At 41.0% G+C, this 22,417-nt stretch overlaps 1 protein-coding gene across 1 annotated transcript; it reads right to left on the bottom strand.

Annotated features, from left to right (window-relative positions):
* Positions 1–3,857: 3,857 nt before the first annotated feature.
* On the bottom strand, positions 3,858–17,119 carry LOC134097172 (zinc finger protein 493-like). Its single transcript, XM_062550084.1, has 4 exons — positions 16,925–17,119; positions 16,018–16,391; positions 13,103–15,127; positions 3,858–4,468 (listed from the first exon to the last, which is right to left on the bottom strand). Exons 2-4 carry the CDS (start codon positions 16,343–16,345, stop codon positions 4,278–4,280), a joined length of 2,544 nt encoding a protein of 847 aa, XP_062406068.1. The 5' UTR covers positions 16,346–16,391; positions 16,925–17,119; the 3' UTR covers positions 3,858–4,277.
* Between the last annotated feature and the right edge of the window lie 5,298 nt (positions 17,120–22,417).

Here is a 22,417-nt window from a genome sequence, read left to right as displayed (position 1 = left end):
CTTTTAAGTTACTTTTATGTCTGCTTTTTAAATGTAAATATGAACAGTTTTTCTGAACACTCAATCAATTTATTCAACTCTGCCCGGCTTATCGGCTGCACTGCAGTCCGTGTAAAGTCTAGCTTTGGTTGTTTGCATGGAGTGGCGCCTTCAGCATTTGTAGGGCTTGGGTCTTTCAATGCTCATTGATTGATTTGATTGGTGTATCATTGTGCCACCCGGCGATGTCAGATCAGAAGCAGCTAAAGTAAGCTCATCTTCACTTCTTGTCTGCAAGCGTCCATTTTTCACAAAAGAGTAATGTAAAGTAACTAACTCATTTAAATTTCAGTAATTGTAATTGTGTTACTTGATTTAAAGAAATACTTGATCTAAAGAGTTACATGCTCGTTCCCACTAAACGTAGTGGAATTACAGTAATGTGTTACTTTGTAATGCGTTTCTCCCAACACTGCTTGCATGTCGATGTTAGATAGAGTCTTTATTGTCCTATAAAGGATATTCTTCTTCACATATGTCATTCCATTCCATAAAAGACAGCAGCATTTGATGTTCACGGGTACGCTACCATGGCGACTACGCCGCTCCGTCCGGCAGCTTCTGTCTTTCGATGTCTTCTGTGTGTGGTTGCACTCTGTGCAGGCTTAATGCACCATATAAATATTATATCAAATAAAGTGACTTGACTTTACTTGACCTGTAAGTGTAGCCTACCCATTAAGTACAGATATTTGACTTTCATAAAATTTGTTTAAAATGTGTTCTTTAAAATATGGATAAGTGAATGAATGTACTTTCAAATGAGAGATTAATCCATCATTTTAATAATGATCGTGTTTACAAAACATCTAGCTTCTATGAAAAATATATGTGAATTTAGATTTTGGTGGGCTTAATGTAGCCCCTACACTTACCTTAGGGACTGGCCCAAATTTAGAGTCCACTAAAGTTAAAACTGTCTTAAGAGTTGAAATGAGCGTAAAACGCTTCCCATTCAGGCCACAGTTTGTGCAGCACCAGTAGTGTGTGTTTGCTGGTGTTTCTGAAGTTCTCACCGGGCTGTGAAGCTCTTCCTGCAGACGGTGGAGTGGTGCAGCTTTTCTTTGAGTTGCAGGTTGAGTTGATCATTCTGTCCGTGGATCTTCTGTTGCCTCAAGTGTGGGTGGTGTTCAGATACACCTGGAAGAGATATCATAGACACATGTTCCACATGCAGCAATTAAACATCACCTAAAGAAGAAATATTCAATCTAAAATGTTATTAAAATCAAAGTGTTCCAGTTTGTACCGCTACTATAAAAGTGTCACAATACCCCGGAGTTGGATCAACGTCATTTTGGCATCACAAATTGCATTGCATCCACATATCCGTCGTTATACACAACTCTGTGCCACTAGCCTAAAATCACGAAACTGAAGGCTAATTACTCTCATGTTCTTAAAGTGACAGGCACTCAATTAGATGTACACATGTAAAGACATGTAAAGTGTAATAGTTAAAAAAAAAACAAGTATTCACTTAACTTTTGATTAATTGGGGTGGTCAGCGTTAACGCATTAATCGCAATGAGGTTAAGTACCAAGCATAAAACATTTGCACAGATTCACTTTGTATTCTTAAACTGTCAGTCAATGAAGACGGCGTGTCATCGGTCATCCCTTCAGGGCTCTACAGTGCGCTCATTTCAATAAAATTGATGGTGTGCGAGAGCAGAAAAATACCAAGCCAAGTTGTCTATTATCACATCGCACATGTAGCATCGGAAAACATTAGGCTACTAGTGCAAATCATACATTGATATTGCAAATACAGCATAAAACCTACATCTCCCATGCACAGTAGCAGTTTCCAAGTTGCAGTTTGTTTTCATTGTTTGCAGTTTGTTTCCATATTTGCTCGTGTTGTGAATAATTGCAGCGTTTTCAGAGTTTGAAAGCGTTTTCTGAGTTTGCAGGGTTTTTTTCTGAGGTTGCAGATGTTTTTGAATAATGCGTTGAATATGTGTTGTTGTGGCTTGTGACCCTTCTCAGCCTCGGTAGAGTTATTTGATCTTACCCTGTTTCTTTTGACTATGCACTCTGCAGGCAGAAGACAAAACCCGCATCCAAGAAGCCATTGAGGAGACTATGGAATCTACATTGTCAAATGTAGCCAACCAGCCAACCAGAGGACAGGGATTGACTTGGAAGGCCAGCAGGTACTCGGGATCTGGACAGCATTGCGTCAGCTGTTGCCATGGTGTTTGGCTTAATGTATGCACTGAATCTCAACTACCCTTCAGATTTGAAGTGCTCTTTTGGAGTGCTCCAGAAAATTATGATGGTCCTGGAAGACACCGTGCTCTCTAGGAAAGTACAAGTTCTCAAAAACAGACTCTGAATGAGCTGTTCCAATGAATGGACAATTACTGCCTCCTTTTGTTTTTGTTACATACTTTCATAATGTCATATTCCACTTGGCTAAAATGTTTTTTGTTTTTTTAATGTTTTTGTTTGTTTTGAGATTTAAAGTTGAGTTGAGAGGCTTTGCATGTTGTATATCCAGGCCTTTCTCATTGTTAACTTACTACAGTAGGCTATATATATAATAAAAAGCATATATAGGTTTGACTAACCATTTGTGACCCTGTAAAGCGAAACCAGTCGTTTCGGTAAAATTCACTAAATTAAGTTATTGTGCTCACATGAACGGCCATAAACTAAGCTTTCCAACGATATGTATATCGAGGGTATTACACAAACTATCGCTAAGATAACCGCATTCAAAGTTGACATGGTTCTCCTGTCACGATATGCCAGAAGAGGAGAAAATCACCTTTTTAAGCAGCATGGACAATGGAATGACTGCAAATGTGTTGAATCTTCGCTGGGTTTAACAGTCAAGACGTATGTTTTTCCGTGAAATTAGTTCACGATATGAAACTGTAGACTGTATACTGTCGAATTATGCGAAATTCAATATTTTAACCCGGAAGTTTGTTTATTGTGGATTTTCTCAAAATAACGTTGTGCGCAAAGCAACTGATTTCGCTTTGAAGAGTCAAATTTGTGAACTAGTTTGATACTACTAGTGTACAAGTTTAACAGCGGTGTAACAGTTCTCAGTGGGTTGACATAAGGCAGCATGTAGCATGTTTGCATTTTGATAAATGATCATCGTCGTTTTGATATGATAATAATAATAAAAACATTATTGAAACCTTATGACCATCCCTTGCATTCTTTAAAAATGCTAATTTACTTGATGCTTTGGGAAGTATTAATAGGTATGTTTGATCATGTAGGCAGCAAAGACGAGGCTACAGGAGTTTGCGAGCTTATGCGGTTCCCACTGCCATCTCAAATTGGTGAGAGGGTTCTGTAACATCTGCAATTAATGTGATTTGGAACATAGACAAGAATATTGGAACATAGACAAGAATATAAAAATGAGTCTACTACTTTTGAGTCTTAAATAATTCCTTTTCCAAGCATTTATGCCGTGCCGGCTGAGAGGCATTCCATTCAAATAGCCATTGGCTACCAGATTCATAATTCACTTTTAATTGCAAACAGAACTGTGAAGCAACGTGTCATAACATACTTTTAAGTTCCCAAAGCAACGAAGGCTGCCTATATTAATTCAATATTGTGCATATTATTGTTAATATTGTGCCATCAAAGTGGCTCAAATAAGGCTTGCAAACAAGAGCTGCCAAAAGGGCGCTATGAAAGCGTAAAGACAGAGACGGCTGATAAAGTTATAACTACACAATCATTGGTAAAAAGTCAACGATATTAAAGTGACAATGCACCATAAGTCTTCAGCATTTCAAAATTCACAAAACACACATAATGATCTGTAAATATTACTTTTATTTTACATGGGCGTTTGAGTTCTAATGTAAATGTTTTAACAATTTACAATTTTAAGATTCATCACAACCAATACAAAAAAAAATTGGGGGGGGGGGGGGAGCTTACAAAACAATTCTGCTTAGCACCAAAATGGTCATCAACGGCACTGCACACACACACACACACATACACAAACACACACACATCACACGCTTGCACACACACACACACACATATGTACACAAACACAACCACACATGTACACAAACACACGTCCACACAAACACAAGTGTACACATAAACACACACACACACACCGCTGATTGGTCAAATGGTCAGCAATGGCCCCGACTAGGCACATTCATGAGGCTTCTCTCCAGTGTGTGTACGCACTGCGCACACACAAGCACACATGTGGAGTCTAAGACCTGTGGACGCTGTCAGTGTGTGTGGCGTTTAAGACTTGTGAACTTTGAAAAAGCTTTTCCACACTGGGCACATTCATGAGGCTTCTCTCCAGTGTGTGTACGCATGTGGCGCTTAAGATCGTGATGTATTCCGAAAGCTTTTCCACACTGGGCACATTCATGAGGCTTCTCTCCAGTATGTGTACGCATGTGGCGTTTAAGATCTTGATATGTTCCGAAAGCTTTTCCACACTCGACACATGTATGAGGCTTCTCTCCAGTGTGTGTAAGCATATGGCGTTTAAGATTTTGAGATGTTCTAAAAGCTCTTTCACACTGGAAACATTCATGAAGCTTCTCTTCTGAATGAACGACCATGTGTTTTGTCAGATATCTACTTTGTGAAAAAACTTTTCCACATTCTATACATATATGAACTTTCTGTCTACCGTGTATGTGCATATGGCTGTCAAGGGATGCAATTCGTGAAAAACATTTTCCACACTGGACACATTTATGAGGCTTTTTCCCAGAATGCACATGGCGTTTAAGATCTACAGATAATGTAAAAGATTTTTTTCCCCATTTCCCATTTTTTTTAAGCTTTTCTCCAGTATGTGTAAGCATGTGGCGTTTAAGATCTGAATTTTGTGAGAAAGCTTTTCCACACAGGACACATTTATGAGGCTTCTCTCCAGTATGTGTAAGCATGTGGCGGTTAAGAGATGAACTTTGTGAAAAAGCTTCTCCACACTGGCAACATTTATGAGGCTTGTCTCCAATATATGCATGCATGTGGCGTTTAAGCGGTGTAAACTTTACAAATGAGTCTTCAGAAAGAGTACACTGATGACGCTTCTTTCCTGAGTGTATTGGAGTTTTAAGAGTTGAAATACGCTTCCCATTCAGGCCACAGTTTGGGTCAGTGTTCTGCTTTTGTGCCACACCAGTAGTGTGTGTTTGCTGGTGTTTCTGAAGTTCTCGCCGGGCTGTGAAGCTCTTCCTGCAGACTGTGCAGTGGTGGAGACTTCCTCTGAGTTGCAGGTGGAGTTGATCATTCCGTCCGTGGATCTTCTGTTGCCTCAAGAGTAGGTGTTCAGATACACCTGCAAGAGTTACCATAGAGACTTGGAATGATGCAGATGTTCTAGAAGAGTTACCATAGCGACTTAGGATGACCGACACATGTTCCACATTCAGCAATTTAACATCAACCGAAGAGGACATTTTCAATTTAAAATATCATCAAAATAGTAGTGTTCCAGAGTGTACCGTTACTATGAAGGTGCCATAATACTCCAAAACAGAAATGTCACAATGCTGACAAACTTTTACGATTGGAAAGACCTCATTCTAGCGAACTAACAGCTTACACACTCTCCACGCATGGATCAACTGTGGGGTGTCCTAAGAAGGACGATTAGTGGGTTATGGTATGTTGCGCTCAAAGCCAGGGTATGCGGTCATACGAAATTGGCTGTTTTAGCGTCGCTGTATCACCATGGTGTCTTTTGCTGCCAACCAACCTGGTCGGGAGTAGGTTGGTCTAAGTTATAGCTCAAATCACGTAAAACTACCGCCCTCTAACCAATCCTACTGACTACTGTCCAATCAATTATCTTGAAAAATGAATTTCTCACGTGTGAGATTCTGTCATATATCTTACAGGTGCAGCTCTGCCTCTGCAAACATTTTAGATCTCGTAGGAGCATTTAACAGTGTTACACATGCAAGCCTGCCACGCTTCAGAAGCGCCAGGTGTAGGTCAGCTTAGCAATTAACGACAGGTCTGGAGTGTGCGATGGTCCATGCCGGGGTGAGTAGAAGTTGTTTTGTTCATATACACTGATAAGTTTTGAACGAGAGAGAGCCAAGTGCGTGCGTGCGTGCGTGTGTTTATTTGTGTTAGTTTCGTTCGTCAGCCAATGGATGTGGTAGCTTTATCGCCAAACATTTGTGTAGCTGTTGGATTTCAGTTGCGTTTGGTTGTGGTAGCCTAATAATGTGAAATCGTTGTGAACAACAGTAGGCCTAGTGTAGAGTAAGTTTGCTTACAGTTGTTGGGGAGTAGCTTTAAATCCAGTAGGCCTATTGGGGTTGTTTAGCTGATGCTGACGAACTCACCCAGATGCAGTTGTGAACTAAACTTTTTTTATACCACTGCTTGGTCAAATTTCCTATTGTGATGCGCTATTTGGAACGTGCATTATTTTTCGATATACCACACAGCTATGAAGTAGTTCCCTTCTTTTGGGCTTATTACACTTGAATATTAATTCGCCATTGTGAATGTAACGGTAAAAACAGCAACGTTGTATCTAAGACAGCGGCGTCGGGTCCTTATTACCACTTCGAACGTGCATTATTTTCCTAGAAACGCACGGCGCGTCGTGGATTATCCCTTACTTGACTTCTGCTTGGAGCAGTAGTTTGAGCTATGATTAGTCTGCGTCAGAGGTTCCTCTTTGTCTAGTGGTGTCATTTTGGAAGCATGTATTGTGGCAGTGCAGTTCCAAATTATGGTAAGTCAGTTTAACATTTTTTGGGTTGTAAATAGACTGGGGACGCCTAGTTTATCCAACTAGCCTTAGAGTGTTATTTCTACTAAAAAGAGTAAATCTGTGGGTGTTCTATATATGTATATAGTACACCTCTGCATTACTTCTATCTATTGCACCAGACTTGTAGGCAGCTAGTGTGTGTTTGCTTTTATTTGTCACACAGCCGAAGTAGTTTGCATTAATTTCATTCATGAACGAGGTCAATTGTAATGTATGCTTTCTTTCTCTTTTACAGACACTTGACATTTACTGCGAAAGGTACCATCAGAGCAACTCTCCCTACCCTGCAGGATATCTATACCAGAAGAGTACAACAACGGCCCAAAACTATTTCAAAAGACATTTCACGCTCTGACCATGGACTGTTTAAACCACTTTTAATTTGGGCGGAAAAAAAGATATTGTAGAGCCCTGACACTTCCTCATTGAGTCTCATTTCATTTGTATTTTTTATTATTATTATTTATTTAATATTGTGTCAAAGGGAATCGTGTATGAAAGGGATATCTGAAAGGACTTACTTTCCCGCAGATAACAGTGTTGCTCGTCCTCCTCAATTTCCACTTCAATATCCACTGGTGTCTGTAGTGTTTCATCGCTAGAGTCTGTTTCGTCTGTATTGTCCGATTCTATTTTACAGTGAGGCTCTGCAAAGGGCTTTTCTTCTCCTTCTTCTTTGACCTGACATGATATCATATGATCATATTCCTCCTCTTTTATGTCTTCTTCCTTCACCAGTAGTCTCAGGTCAACCTGGTGCGTTTCAGTCACGTTACAGCTCAGCGTCTTTTCCTCCACTTCACCCGTGGTACCATTGGAGGATCCAAAGATCCAAAGTTTTCTTTTTCCAATGATCAAATCTGCAAAAACAAATAGAATGTTGTAGTGAACAATGACATGATACAGCAACATTACTGTGACATGGAAAAAGTCATACTTTCACTCAGTGCTAATAACTCAAGTATATAACTTTGTCGCTTAGATCTGAACTTCGACAGACCACTTAGTACTTACAGTGTAAATTACAGGATATTTGATATACAAGATACATGCAAATATGGCAATATATCCTAATATTTTTTATATTAACAAAACATTGAAAAAAAATAGATCGGACAGAAAATGAAATAGGCACGATTCAAGGGAGCGGGAACGTGGGTACAGAGGGCGCTGCAGCAGCCCCTGCTGACGGATTGTTTTGTTTTTTTTATAAAAATAAATTCACAGTTTGTCATTAGGCTAGCATATTTTAGCACAATGCTAAGAAATAAAATATCAACTATGTCCATGCTCATAAACATGAACACTGTGAGACACTGTCAGAATTCCGGTGGAGCCTTTACTGTGTCGTAACGGCATCTTCTGTTATATTCTGCTGCTAACATCTTCACTGCGACACTGAATATCTTGTTTGCTCATTAATAAAAATCTTAACGCATGCATAAAGCCTTTTTTTTATCGTAATGTACTGTTTCACTAGGTGCAACACCCAACCAGGTCCGTGTAGGCACTAATTGCATTAACAATGGTGGCAGGTTCAAACACACCTGGCTCCACTGGAAAACAAACTCAGCGTATTAGAGCCTTTCGTGCAAGTAGCCCATTTCTTTTAATCAATATAAATTCACAGTTCGTCATTAGGCTAGCATATTTTAGCACAATGCAAAGAAATAAAAGTAAACTATGGTCCATGTCCATACTCATAAACATTAACATGGTGAGACACTTCTCTCTGGGTCATTCCACGTCAAATCAACCAGAGCTCACGCACTTGCGTCTCAAAAAAATCTGAAAAAAATACCATGCGTGGCTATGTTACCCAGGAGACACTCTGTAAAATGTTTTTGCACTAAGATCAATACTTTTCAAGTAACAGCCAGTTTTACGGGGGGAGGGGGGTGTCAAATTTGTTCTGCCTCTATTTTTGTGTCAAAGTTCACAAGCTCATTGCTCAAGAACTAGAATCTGTAGGAGGCTCAAATGTTGCAGGCTGGTGCATACATAGGAAGAGTAAACAGTAAAACCACCATGAGTAGTCTGGATGATCCTGCATGGTCATAGCAATCCCTCAAAGTTCTCTCTGTTTAGGCTTACAGAAGACATCTTTTTACTCAACATAGACTCTTGATTTTTTCCCCCTTATTGAGATCAGTAAAAACACTCTCCGAAAAAGCAATGAAGAGAAAAGAAAATCCATCAGGGACTGAACAGCAGACCTCACACGTTTGAAAAACAATTTTGGATCTCATATTTAGAGCACCCTAACACCTTGTGGGAATATACAAAGATTTTTTTTATATATTTTTCTTTAATCTGCATCTGGGATGGAATGAAGACCATCACTGGACTTAGGAAAAGCAGCAGCTCTGTGGAGGGCGATCTGGACAGGGCGAACCAACTAAACCAGTTTTACAACAGGTTTGATTGCCCTGCTTCAGTGGACAATGGTCGTCCACCATCACCATCACCAGCACCATCAAATGCTTCAGTGGACAATGGTCGTCCACCATCACCATCACCATCAACATCACTAGCACCATCAACTACGGACACTGCTCTTGCTGGCTTAACTGCCCAACTCACACCTCCCCCCTCACCAAACTCCATCCCAAGAAAGCAGCCGGACCTGACGGATTTTATCCTTATATATATAGGCATATATATATAAGCTGCTTCATATACACTTGTATTTATTGTAAAGCACTTTGAATGACCATTGTGTATGATACTGTGCACAAATAAAGTTGACTTTGTACTTTTGACTTTGTTCGTTTTTTGAACATTTATTTAATCTAATGACATAGCAAACATGATTACTATAATGCACATATCCTTGCGCTATGCAAGACTATTTTCCACTGACCTAAAGCCATCACACTGAAAGCTAATGGACCAGTTGCACGAAAAGGCTCTCGGTGAACCAGGCGAATGTAAATGGCTATGGTTATTGCTATAGCAGGTGCCTTTGTCCAAATTTGACATAGGCCTACACATTAACAACAACAACAACAACAACAACAACAACAACGACAAAATACAATAATTAATGTAACAGTCAGCAATTTCAAAAAGTAGGGAGGATAACGATATAAACAATAAACAACATCAATTCAACCACCTAACTGGGTCTGTGCAGACACTAGTTGCAATCAGAAGAGCTGAGACCAAACCAACGCCCGTGCAGATTAGGCTACTCTTCTGAGGACCTCACATGGCCACGAAAACTTCCACTAGTTCTATAATGGGCTATACACTAATCCAGCGAAACACGGAAGTAACACAAAACCGCCATTACTGCGTGCCTGGCTGCTAAGAAATTAGCCCGTTGGTTCCATAGGCGGCTGTTGCAGAAGTTAGCTGTCATTAATACACGTCTTAATACCTTATGGTGTTAATAAATTACCTTCATTGGTAAGTTTTGGTACAGTCTGACATCATTGATCCAATGTTCCCTTTCACCTGACATTTTCATTCATTAGCAGTCCTCTTGTTAGACATTCTCTGACAGGATGCTTTCATTGAAAAGCACAGACAAGTGTCACTCGTCACACTCGCAGGCACGCAGTAATGGCGATATTCAAGATGGCAGCGCCCATAAAGTTCGCGCTGGATTAGTGTATATGTCATGCCTACATAACGTAGCCTAAACAATAGACACTTTTCAACGAAAGTGGTATGCTGATAGGCTAGCCTACTTTCATTTTTTGCTGATCAAAATACTTCTACTCAAGTAGGCTAGCCTATGGGTTTCAACAACTGCATTAGCCTACTCTGTAATCGAAAACAACTTACCAGGCGATGGTCGTGGGTCATAGTCGTGGTCCGGAGCAACAGCAACACCTTCGTGACCACACGCAAACCCTAGTCTCTCACATGACTCCGATCGAAAAATAGAAGGCACCGCGTCTTTTTGAACTCTGTTGAAACCGCCACGTGTTTTGAACAGGTCGCCGCTACGGAAATGCATGCTGCAAAGAACTGTAGAACTAGAGATTTTGGACAGCGGTCCATCTCTCTTGATGGCTTGCTGCCATGCTCTCCGACGGTCCACGTCGCGGGGAAATGTGTGAAAGCTCATGTATGGCTGTTTTTGCTTGTTGTTGGTACATAAAGGTACACAACACCACTGTCTGTTTCTCGTCTGCGCCATTCTCCATTCTCTAGTGATGACCCGGAAGTGGAAGTTGAGATACACCTACACCTAGTTGGCGCCAAATCAAGGGGGTCTGTAACCCTTTAAGGAATCAGCATGTCTATTGAGCATTTCATAATCAACAGCAAAATAACTAGGCTCCAACTGCAGCAAAACAAAATAACTGACCTGCTGATTAGTATAAGTTTCATTTCACATGTTCCATTGAAAATTATTATTGTGCCCCATTTTTGGCGTAGGCCTAATGTGCGTGTCTGCTGTCCCAGATAGCAATTAGTCATTTAATGTAGCCTACGTTAGGCTAAATCAACATTACTTCGTCAACACTTGAATCATTGAATTCTACAACATTTTGCACCCTCTATTAGCCTATATCATTGAACCAACGTTGAGTCTAACTACAGATCAATGGTATTTTAATGGCATTGAAAACCACTGTAAACCACTATTAAGCTGGCAAAATATTGGGAAATTCATATCCCGCTTCATCTGCAGCCAGAATACATAGCCCTAAAGGCTTAGGCTGGGCTATATGTCTGGTAGGCTACAGGCTAAACAACACAAGCTTGCACAAATAACCATGGAAAACTTATCAGTTTGAAATGCAAGTGCATTTATTCACTATTAATTTAGAAATCCATGTTTGCTCTGTTTCACTGCCATCCATTATAGCATCCATAAACATCCTGGTTGCAGTCAACCTTCTATCCTCCACCAGCATCGGCTGAGGTGGCAGAAATAGAAGAAAAGAGTGTTAGAGAACTGTGTTCAACTGAAACTGATGGCGACTTACAAGTGAAACTTTAAAATAATCATAGAATATATAGACGCCAACGTCCACACTGATCTAGATAAAGAATGATGGGGCGGCAACAATGGGATAGTCTATCCACAGTTAGTTATAGATCAGTGGGAACGAGCCTGGAGGACCGAGGAAGATCAAGGAGGGATGTTGAGAGGCACCCACAGTCATTCAATTCAATTCAATTCAATACAAGAAAAAAATGGCTTTACATTTCACACTGTCCTTCCAAAAGGTTCAAAGTTCAAAGTTTATTGTCATGTTCTCATAAATAACCATTTTTAAGTAGGCTATTGAAATTCCTTTGGCTCCAGTCGTGGCGCGACTGGCTGGGGCACCTGCACCGCACGCCGGCGACCCGGGTTCGATTCCCGCCCCGTGGTCCTTTCCGGATCCCACCCTACTCTCTCTCCCACTCGTTTCCTGTCACCCTACACTGTCCTATCTGATTAAAGGCATAAAAGCCCCAAAATATATCTTTAAAAAAAAAAAAAAGAAATTCCTTGAACTGTTAATATGCAATTGGCATTTTTTCGGACAAATCTAGGTCTGACGCTGTGGGCGCCCGCCCGGCGCAGCAGTGCTGAGTCGTGGCGCCGGGCTGTGCCGCGTTATCTCCGTCTCCCGTTCGCTGCAGCCCGTGGGGATAAAGAAGGAGAGAGAGAGAGAGAGAGGGGCGGAGAGGGAGTGAGGGACAGAGAGAGAGAGAGAGAGAGAGGGAGAGAGAGAGAGAGAGAGGGGCGGAGTGGGAGTGAGGGACAGGGAGAGAGAGAGAGAGAGAGGGGCGGAGAGGGAGTGAGGGACAGAGAGAGAGAGAGAGAGGGAGAGAGAGAGAGAGGGGCGGAGAGGGAGTGAGGGACAGAGAGAGAGAGAGAGAGAGAGAGAGAGAGAGAGAGAGAGAGAGAGAGAGAGAGAGAGAGAGGGAGAGGGAGAGAGAGAGAGACGACCACAGGGCGCTGCTGGCGAGGGTCGTTCCTCGCTCTGGCACGTCGCTGGCTCTGTTCATGGCACAATTCTGTTGCGCCGTGCACAGCCAAACACCTATACTAAGAACTTGCATTGTGGAGGGTGTTGGTGTGTGTGTGTGTGTGTGTGTGTTTGTGTGTGTGTGTGTGTGTGTGTGTGTGTGTGTTTGTATCTGTCAGGGTCAAGAAAATCTCTTAAAAACAATTCCACATTTATTACATTTATTTAATTATACAGAAGGTAACATTTGCATTCTTTTGGGGTGTCTTTTGGTGAAGCTCTGTCGGCTCTGCCGGAGTACAGAAAATCTCTCAAAAACAATTCCGTATTCATTCGTGGCTCTCTGCAGTGTGTATAAATGAATGGCTTCTAAGACCTGCCATGCGTGAAAAAGCTTTTCCACATTGGGCACATATATGAGGTTTCTCTCCAGTGTGGATTGTTAAATGGCTTTTAAGACCTGTAATTTGTGTAAAAGCTTTTCCACACTGGGCACATGTATGAGGCTTACTTCCAGTATGTATGAGTATGTGACGGTTAAAAGCTGTGAGGTGTGCAAAAGCTTTTCCACACTGGGTACATTTGTGAGGCTTCTCTCCCGTGTGCATTAATATATGTTGATTAAGACCTGACTTTTGCACAAAAGCTTTTCCACAGTGGGCACATTCATGAGGTTTCTCTCCAGTGTGTATTAGTAAATGGCCTTTAAGACCTGACATTGTTTTAAAAGATGTTCCACACTGGGCACATACATGAGGCTTCTCTCCAGTGTGTATTAGTAAATGGCTTTTAAGATTTGACAGTTGTGCAAAAGCGTTTCCACACTGGTCACATCTATGAGGCTTCTCTCCAGTGTGTATAAGCATGTGACGTTGAAGAGTTGAGTGGAGTGAAAACGTTTTTCCACACTGGACACATTCATGAGGCTTCTCTCCAGTGTGTGCCAATATATGTTGATTGAGACCTGTCCTTTGTTTAAAAGCTTTTCCACACTGGTCACATCTATGAGGCTTCTCTCCAGTATGTGTTAGTAGATGACTTTTAAGTTCTGACCTTTGTTTAAAAGCTTTTCCACACTGGTCACATCTATGAGGCTTCTCTCCAGTATGTATGAGCATGTGCACTTCACAAGATGAGAATCTTGTAAAACCTTTTCCACACTGGTCACATTTATGAGGCTTCTCTGCAGTATGCATGAGCATGTGCGATTTAAAAGCTGATAATTTTACAAAAGCTTTTCCACACTGGGCACATTTATGACGTTTCTCTCCAGTGTGTATTAGAATATGTTTTTTAAGCTCTGAACTTTGTGAAAAAAGCTTTCCGCATTGATCACATTTATGAGGCTTCTCTCCAGTATGTAAGAGCATGTGGTCTTCAAGAGTTTTGTAGTATGTAAAAGCATATCCACACAGGGCACATTTATGGGGCTTCTCTCCAGTGTGGATTGGTAAGTGGCTTTTAAGACTTGACATTTGTGAAAAAGGCTTCTCTCCAGTGTGTATTCGTAAATGATTTCTCAGAGTTGACCGTAGTGCAAAAGCTTTTCCACACTGGTCACATTTATGAGGCTTCTCTCCAGTATGTGTGAGCATATGCCTTTTACAAGCTGATGATATTCTAAAAGCTTTTCCACATTGGGCACATTCATGAGGCTTCTCTCCAGTGTGTATTCGTAAATGATTCCTAAGAGTTGACTGTAGTGCAAAAGCTTTTCCACACTGGTCACATTTATGAGGCTTCTCTCCAGTGTGTATGAGCATGTGCGCTTTACAAGATGAGAAACTTGTAAAAGCTTTTCCACACTGCATACATTTATGAGGCTTCTCTTCAGTATGTGTAAGCATGTGATGTTTAAAATTCGGAAGATGTGTATATCCTTTACCACACTGCATACATTTATAAGGCTTCTCTCTATGTAAGATCATGTGTTTTTTAAGAGTTGCGTGGCATGTAAAAGCTTTACCACACTGGGCACATTTATGAGGCTTCTCTACAGTATGTGTAAGCATGTGATGTTTAAAATTCGGAAGATGTGTATATCCTTTTCCACACTGCATACATTTATAAGGCTTCTCTCTAGTATGTATGAGCATGTGGATTTTAAGATTGGAAAGTTGTGTAAAAGTTTTTCCACACTGGGCACATTCATGTTTCTCTCCAGTGTGTATTTGTACATGACTACTAAGAGCTGAACTTTTATGTTGTGTTTTACCAGTACTCTGCCTTTGATTAACACCAAGACAGTGTGTTTGCTGGTGTTTCTCGAGTTCAGAAAGTGTGGTGAAGCTCTTCCTGCACACAGTGCAGTGGTGCAGCCTTCCTTGCAGCTGCAGGTTGAGTTCATCATTCTGTCCATGGATCTGCTGTTGCCTTAAGTGTGGGTGTTCTGATGATACACCTGGAAGAGTTACCATAGAGACTTAGAATGATACAGGTGTTCTGTAAGAAATACCATAGAGACATAGAAATGACAGACTTTCTAGAATTCAAGTGTCTCCTTGCTCTAAAACTGCTTGGACCCCGTTCATTGCCTTAAGCAACTATATTGAAAGGAACATACCGACTTTTTGGGACTAGCTTAACAATAAAAAATATATATATAATAATAGCTTATTCACCCTATTCAGCACTGAAGACAGGAAATTGGAATATGGTGAATAAGCTTAAGTTCCAAAAAGTCTTTCTTTAAAAATATTGAACGTAGAAGGCTTTCTTTTTTAAAATGACGGTTTTATCAATGTTGCCATTATAAGTAGGATAGGTTACATGGTAAAATTCGAGGCGGAATGTAGAAGCCTTAAAGGCCGCAATAAACTGTAAAGATTGCAGCTGCGATTAAAACTATCTGCAATCCATCTCACCAATCAAATAGTCTGCATGAGGTTCTAACTGTGGATGTCTGCTTTACTTGTTGAGCGTAGCTAGCGTAGCAGTCATAGGGATTGTCAACATTTATTTATTAATTAATTTATTTATTCATTTTTCTCCTGTCATCTACTTCCTGAATTTTTGGTCAACGATTCCCAGGACACCGTAACACCGGGGAAGATGAAACTTGGTGGGCATGTAGCCCCAGTAGACTTTTACGGAAACATTTGTGTTTGGTCCCCAGGGGCCACTCCATCCCTGCACTGGTTAAGGATGATACTGTCACACACACACACACATGCACACAGGGGCGCCTGCAGGAATGAATGCTATGGTACGCACACCCATCTTCTGAAGTGGCAGTCATATTGCGTACTGCTATGCCGTACATCTAGTTTAGCTCTGTGTGAGAGGACTTACTTTCCAACTGGTCATGCTGCTCCTCTTCCTCCTCTTCCTTTTCTTCTTCTTCTTCCTCGTCCTGCTCTTCCTCCTCCTCCTCCTCTTCAGTCTTCACCGTCGTCTGTAGCAGTTTATCGTAAGTAGACGTTGGTGACTCTGTGACGTCTGCTTCAGATTTACAGTGAAACTCTGCAAAGGGATTTTCTTCTTCATCTGGACATGTAATCATGTGATCGTATTCCTCCTCTTTTATATGTTCTTTTAGATCCTCTTCTTTCACCATCACTCTCAGGTCAACCTGGTTTGATTCAGCACAACTAGAACCAAATGGAAGTACGAGATCCATGTCACTGGCAGGAGAAAGATGAAATTCATCCAAAGTTTTCAATCGTCTGTAATCAAAGAAACAAAGTAAAGACAAACATAAAAGGTCAATGTAGTTCATAAAGTCAATTTTCTTTTTTAATTATCAAAAAGCAACTTTCCACAGTTATTTGTTACTTTAAAGTGGGGTCCGAGAATGTTAACTAGTTGCATGGTGTTGTTTTTCCACACTGTTGCAAGTTCACTTGAGTATAAAGTGCCCGCTTTAACTAAAGCCACTAATGTTATTGTCACTTGAAGGAAATTACACTGCTCCGTTAAAATGTTACCTTAGCTAGGCGGCTAGCTAGCCAGCTAAAAAGCACTTCATAGAAATCCATCAATAACTGGTTGAGTTATCTTGCTAACAAACAAACAGACAACAAACCGACAAACAAACCCCGATGAAAACATAACCTTCTTGGCGGAGGTAGGCTACTGATGTAGGTTAAACAAGCTTGTTATGTCGCGTATCAGCCGCAACTCGAAGTTCCCTCGGATGATACTGTTTATATCAAACCACACATCCTTCTTTCAGATAATCGCTGCTCTGTCAACTTACATCCGTTGATTTGGTGTAGACGTGGAACCATGTTTATCTCAGCAAAACGTCTTGAATCAACATTCTCCCGTAATGGACAGCATGCAATTCGACCAGGGGTGCCTCTCATGTAAAGTTTATACGTCCTCCCTCGGGCCTCGATCCTCACTGATCTACATAAAGAAAGATAGACGAAGGGATAGACTATCATTGTTGTTGTTCTTCTTCTTCTGTGGTTTTTATTGGCAGTTTGCAGGCTTGGTGCATTACCGCCATCTACAGGACTGAGGTGTGATCATACTAGACTTTCAGATTATGACTAGTATAGGATGTTGATAAAACAAACAAACATACATCACCAAACAAAACAAAATAAAAAAAAATAAAAACAAAAATAAAAATAAAACAAAACCAAAAAAAAAAAAGGCTACAGTCTTTTTCATTCCACTCCCATGCGTCCCTATTATATGTAGGCTGTTCAGTCCTGTGACCTATTCTTAGACTGGTGAGCCAAGTTTCTTCCTGTCGTGACAGTGAGGTGATTTTCTTGCCTGTGACCGCTTGCTGGATCCCATATAAGTGCCTGCCTTTCACCCCATTATCCCATTCGTCCTGCCAAAGTTTCTGAACACCATATTTAATTATTGTTTTGATTTCTGATTTGCTGAGTGAGACCAGGGGCCCGTTGCACAAAAGCAGAATTAAGACATCCGGGATAAGTTACTGAGCCGCGATCACTGAATCCTAAACAAGAGCATACCGGCTGAATTGGTTGCACAAAGACCAATCCAGGATTAGCAGACACGGATTCATCAAGCCAGGTGTAAGTTATTCGGTGTATGTGCGCGTTCGCGTTCTCCCCCAAATAACTCGCGGTTGGAATAAAAAAGACGCGAAAAATAGCGTCTTGCACACAAAGTAAACAACCGCTTTTGATATAGACTAACAACGAGGTAAAGTTTTACTTTTTTGGATGGGGGATCATGATTATTTCTGTTACATAGCGGGAGTAGGTGTGGCAGATCAACTGAATGCAAAGTTACGTATGCACCCACGTGTGTGAGAGCTTCCTTGTCTCGGCACGCAACGTCATTAGGAAGCGCTTTGCCACCGCAAAGATGCACAAAGTATCTTAATTTGTCTTAAAAGCCGAATTAGTTCAAAACACCTTCGAAAAATGTCCCCTCCACTTCCAATCAACTACTACAGCAGCCTATTCATCAAACATCTGTCAAAAAAGAAGCAAACAACGAGTAGGCTGTTATTAGGCTAATTATAAGGCCACCATAATTTAAATGACATCCATATGGTATTAGGCAGACATTCTGCTGTGTTTTGCGAGTAAATGCGTGTTGCACATAATATATAAATGGAATCTACAGCTCTTTAAAAAAAAACACGTGGAGGTCTCATTTGAATGACAGCTAGCTGAACCAATCAGATGATGTAATTACCATTAGAATCAACTTATCTTGGCTGTGAGCCTGGTCAGGAGCAGGCTAGCTCCACAGAATAAATCGCCATGGTAACTTATACCATAACATATCCTGCTGCCCCCTATCCCGCTTTTGTGCAACTGGATCACGGATAAATTGAGCCAGGATAACCAAGATATCCCGGGTTAATCCCTTATCCTAGTTTTGTGCAATAGGCCCCTGAACTTCTACTTCCTCTGATTGAAGTGCTTCCTTTGCCAATGTCTCTGCTTTCTCATTGCCCTCAATACCTGTGTGTGCTGGAACCCAAGTGAACTGTAAAACGAGTTTTGCTGAGTGATTCTAAAAATTGTCTGATGAGCTTCATCTAACAGGTCTTACCTGTAGACTTCCCAGTCTGTTTGCTGACAAGGGAGGACATAGAGTCTGAACAGATAGGCTAACCGTTTTGTATGGCTTGACTTCCTCTACCCACTGTAATGCCATTATGATGGTCATCATCATCTCTGCAGAGAAGATTGAAGTCTGGGGTTCTTTTTTGCATTATGACACTATGCTTGGAACAGCCACCCGTTTTACCAGCTGGCTCTTTGGATGCATCTGTATTTGTACGTAGTCGTCATACATGGCTTCTAAATACTGTTGTACGCTTTGATATACTCCTGATTTGGTGACATTTTTGGTTTCTAGATTGACAACAGGGGAGTGCAATAACCATGGTGGGATTGTACTCAGGGTGATGGTTTTGCTGCAAGGTATATTGCACTGATTCCCATGTCATCAGCCTCTTTGTTGCTGTTCCACCCAAAACTGCCCTTTACTGTACGGCCACATTCCCAGCATTCTTCTAACACCTGTTTTGTAGGATGTGAAGCTTCATGCCCTTGCAAGTTTACCCAGTATGTTAGTGAAAGTTGTAGTCTTCTAAGATGTAATGGCATCTCTCCTACCTCCACTTGCAGTGCTGGGATGGGTGAAGTTCGGAAGGCTCCACAACACAGCCGGAGAGCTTTGGCCTGCACCCTGTCCAGTTCAGCCAGTGTGGTTTTTGCAGATGATTTATATACTGTGTGCATCCATAATCAAGCGCTGAGCGGATTATTGCAATATAAATTCTTTTTAAGGAGAAACCTGTCGCCCCCCAGCTGTACCCTGAAAGACACTTCTGATTGCTTTCTTGCACTTGCTGACCATTTTCTGAACATGGCTCTTAAAATTGAGCTTACTGTCAAACCACACACCAAGATATCTTAAATCACCGACCTGTTTGAGAGACTGTCCATATATATTGAGTCTTTTCCACTGAGAGATGGAACCCCCATTCAAATGACCATTTCCCAACTTGACTTATTGCTGTTTGCATTCTTTGCTGTAGGCTGTTGACATTACGGCCCCTTACCCACAATGCCCCATCATCTGCATATAAAGCTCTACTGATATCCTGACTCACTCCATCAAAGACATCATTTATCATTATATTAAACAGAATAATACGCTTCCTTGTGGTGTACCATTTTCTATTGTGTATGTGTCTGAAACCTCTGACCCTACCCTGACCTCTATGGTTCTATCCTTTAAAAAATCTTTAATCCAATTGAACATTTTACCACCTATTCCCATTTTGTTCAACTTAATTAAAAGACCTTCTTTCCATAACATATCATTCCTTCTCTATGTCAAAAAAGGTTGCCAATACATATTCTTTGTTGCCTTGTGCCTTACGTAACTCATTCTCTAGCTAAACTACAGGATCCATAGTTGTCCTGCCATTACGGAACCCACTCTGAAATGGTGTGATCAGTCCTCTGCTCTCTAAGTTGTACACCAACCTTTTAGTGATCATCCTCTCCATGAGTTTGCATAAGTTTGATGTTTATGCTATTGGTCTGTAACTTTTGACATTTGTTTTATCCTTGCCTGGTTTCCCTACAGGGACTATTACAGAGTGCTTCCATCCAATGGGCAGTTTTCCTTGCTCCCATATTTTGTATAGTACTAGGATCTCATGTTTCGCCATATCAGATAACTCTTCAATCATTTTGTAGACTATCGTTGTTGCCGCCCCATCATTCTTTATGTAGATCAGTGAGGATCGAGGCCCGAGGAGCGAGGGAGGACGTATAAACTTTACGAGAGGCACCTTTGCTCGCGACTTCAGCTTTGTGAAGCCAGCGGCAACAATCATTCAGTTGTCCTTCAAAATAAAAGTCAAAATAAAAGTCAGAATAACCATAACTTTTCCCATCCTCATAATAAAGATAAATGCTCATTTTAAATATCAGTGTGTTACACAGATTTACTAAGGATCTTATATGGTCTATATGGGACAAGCTTCCAACCCATATGGAAAAGGAATAGACAAATCATACACAATTTTACCATGTTTTATCTGAATCCTGATAGATTTTTATATGACAGTGAAACCATTATAAGATCCTTAGTAAATCTGTGTAACCTGAAACATATAAAACTCTGTAATCTGTAAGCTATATATGACCTTGTATTAAGAAAATCGAGAAAGGGGCCACTTTCAAGAGTAAATCATACAAGTTTTGTATATAAAACACATTGCAGTATAAGTTGTTTCTATTTCTTTTTCATATGGGAGATCACCAGCTCCCTCTCATGGTCTCTACACTCCACCTGCATCCTCAAGAAGGAGCAGCAGAGACTGTTCTTTCTGAGGAGGCTAAAGAGCTTCGGGGTGGGAACAAAAACCCTGAACTTTTACCGCTGCATTATCACAGTGTGGCTGGGGAATTTGTCTGCTCATGACCTGAAAGTGCTGTCAAGGACTGTCCGGACTGCATCAAAGATCATTGGGGCTGACCTCCCTCAGCTTCACATTATCTACTCTACACGCTGTCAGAGGAGGGCTGTGTCAATCATCAAAGATGTCAGCCATCCAGCGTATTCCCTCTACTCTCTGCTTCCCTCTGGCAAGCGCTACCAGAGCATCACCACCCACACCTCACTGTCCCGAGATAGTTTCTTTCCAGCAGCTGTCAGAATACTGAATGGACATGTCACATACCAATAAGGCTTGTTTATGCTTTAAGTAACTGTGGCACAAGAATTTCATTATACTGCAAAGTATGACAATAAAAAAATAAAAAAAACCTTCAACTTGATGTGTGTCAAACAGGGTGGCCACACACAACACAAAGGGATTAACACATGAACTGAGTGTGTGTGTGTGTGTGTGTGTGTGTGTGTGTGTGTGCTAACACATACACTGGAATACACAACATCAAATCACAACAACAACATTTCCCGAACCCTCCCGCAAGCCCACTGTTGAAGAGAAAATTGGTGTCCTTAAGCCTACCTTATATTTACAGACTTTGCAAAGATTTGGAAAAGATTTTTGAAAGACTACAGTCTCAGACCCTCTCACATCTAAAGACAATTAATGAGCCAATTTCACAGTGTCCAGGTGTCTGGCCTAGTTGATGTTAATGATGCCTTAATTGGCAGGGTAAATCATCTTCCTGTTTCTGTCTTTCCTATAGATTGAGCTGTTCCAGAGGAAGTTAGTTTACACAGTGGCGACATCTTGTGAAATAGGCTCATTGCGTTTCCAGTCACAGTCTAGTCACAGGCCAGTCTCAGATTAGGATTTTGCAAAGACTGTGGGTCACTATTTACAAGACTGCTACTAGATTCCTTCAAATTATTTCCATCGTGCACTAGGCTACACGTCATCATCAACAGGAACTCATATGATAGCCTACTCATGTCAAAGTAATTTTTTCGCGTTTCTGCAGCATTGTTTCATGTGTGACATCCCTGACAGATATAGAGTTGTTCTGTCACGTAGAATAATTAGACTAATCATTTATAAGAAATTAAATAACAAATAAATATAAGCTACAGCTGTCGCCTATTTTGCCCCTTCCTGTTTCATGTTGGAGCGAGGTCACTATTGGTTTTTAATGTTGACGTCACTATTTGCATGAACCACGACTGAAAAGACTTCCAAACATGTTTGATATTGTCGTAACGGCAAAACTAGAAAAAGACTGACACAGAAGGACTTAAAACTGCTAAGATTGGCACCTTACACTGAACGATTTAG

Source organism: Sardina pilchardus, chromosome 1 (genome assembly GCF_963854185.1).
Source record: "Sardina pilchardus chromosome 1, fSarPil1.1, whole genome shotgun sequence".
Classification (NCBI taxonomy): domain Eukaryota; kingdom Metazoa; phylum Chordata; class Actinopteri; order Clupeiformes; family Clupeidae; genus Sardina; species Sardina pilchardus.
The sequence above is the reverse complement of the archived record's forward strand: the minus strand, read 5'-3'. Positions and strand labels throughout refer to the sequence as shown.

Excerpts from the sequence above, each read along its gene's own strand:
- LOC134097172 (XM_062550084.1), bottom strand. The coding sequence starts at position 16,345 with ATGGATCTCGTACTTCCATTTGGTTCTAGTTGTGCTGAATCAAACCAG. Across the intron at positions 15,128-16,017 it reads GCAGCATGACCAGTTGGAAA|GTGTATCATCAGAACACCCA; the intron begins GTAAGTCCTCTC and ends TAACTCTTCCAG. Across the intron at positions 4,469-13,102 it reads AGCTTTTTCACGCATGGCAG|ATCTTAAACGCCACATGCGT; the intron begins GTCTTAGAAGCC and ends GAACATATCAAG.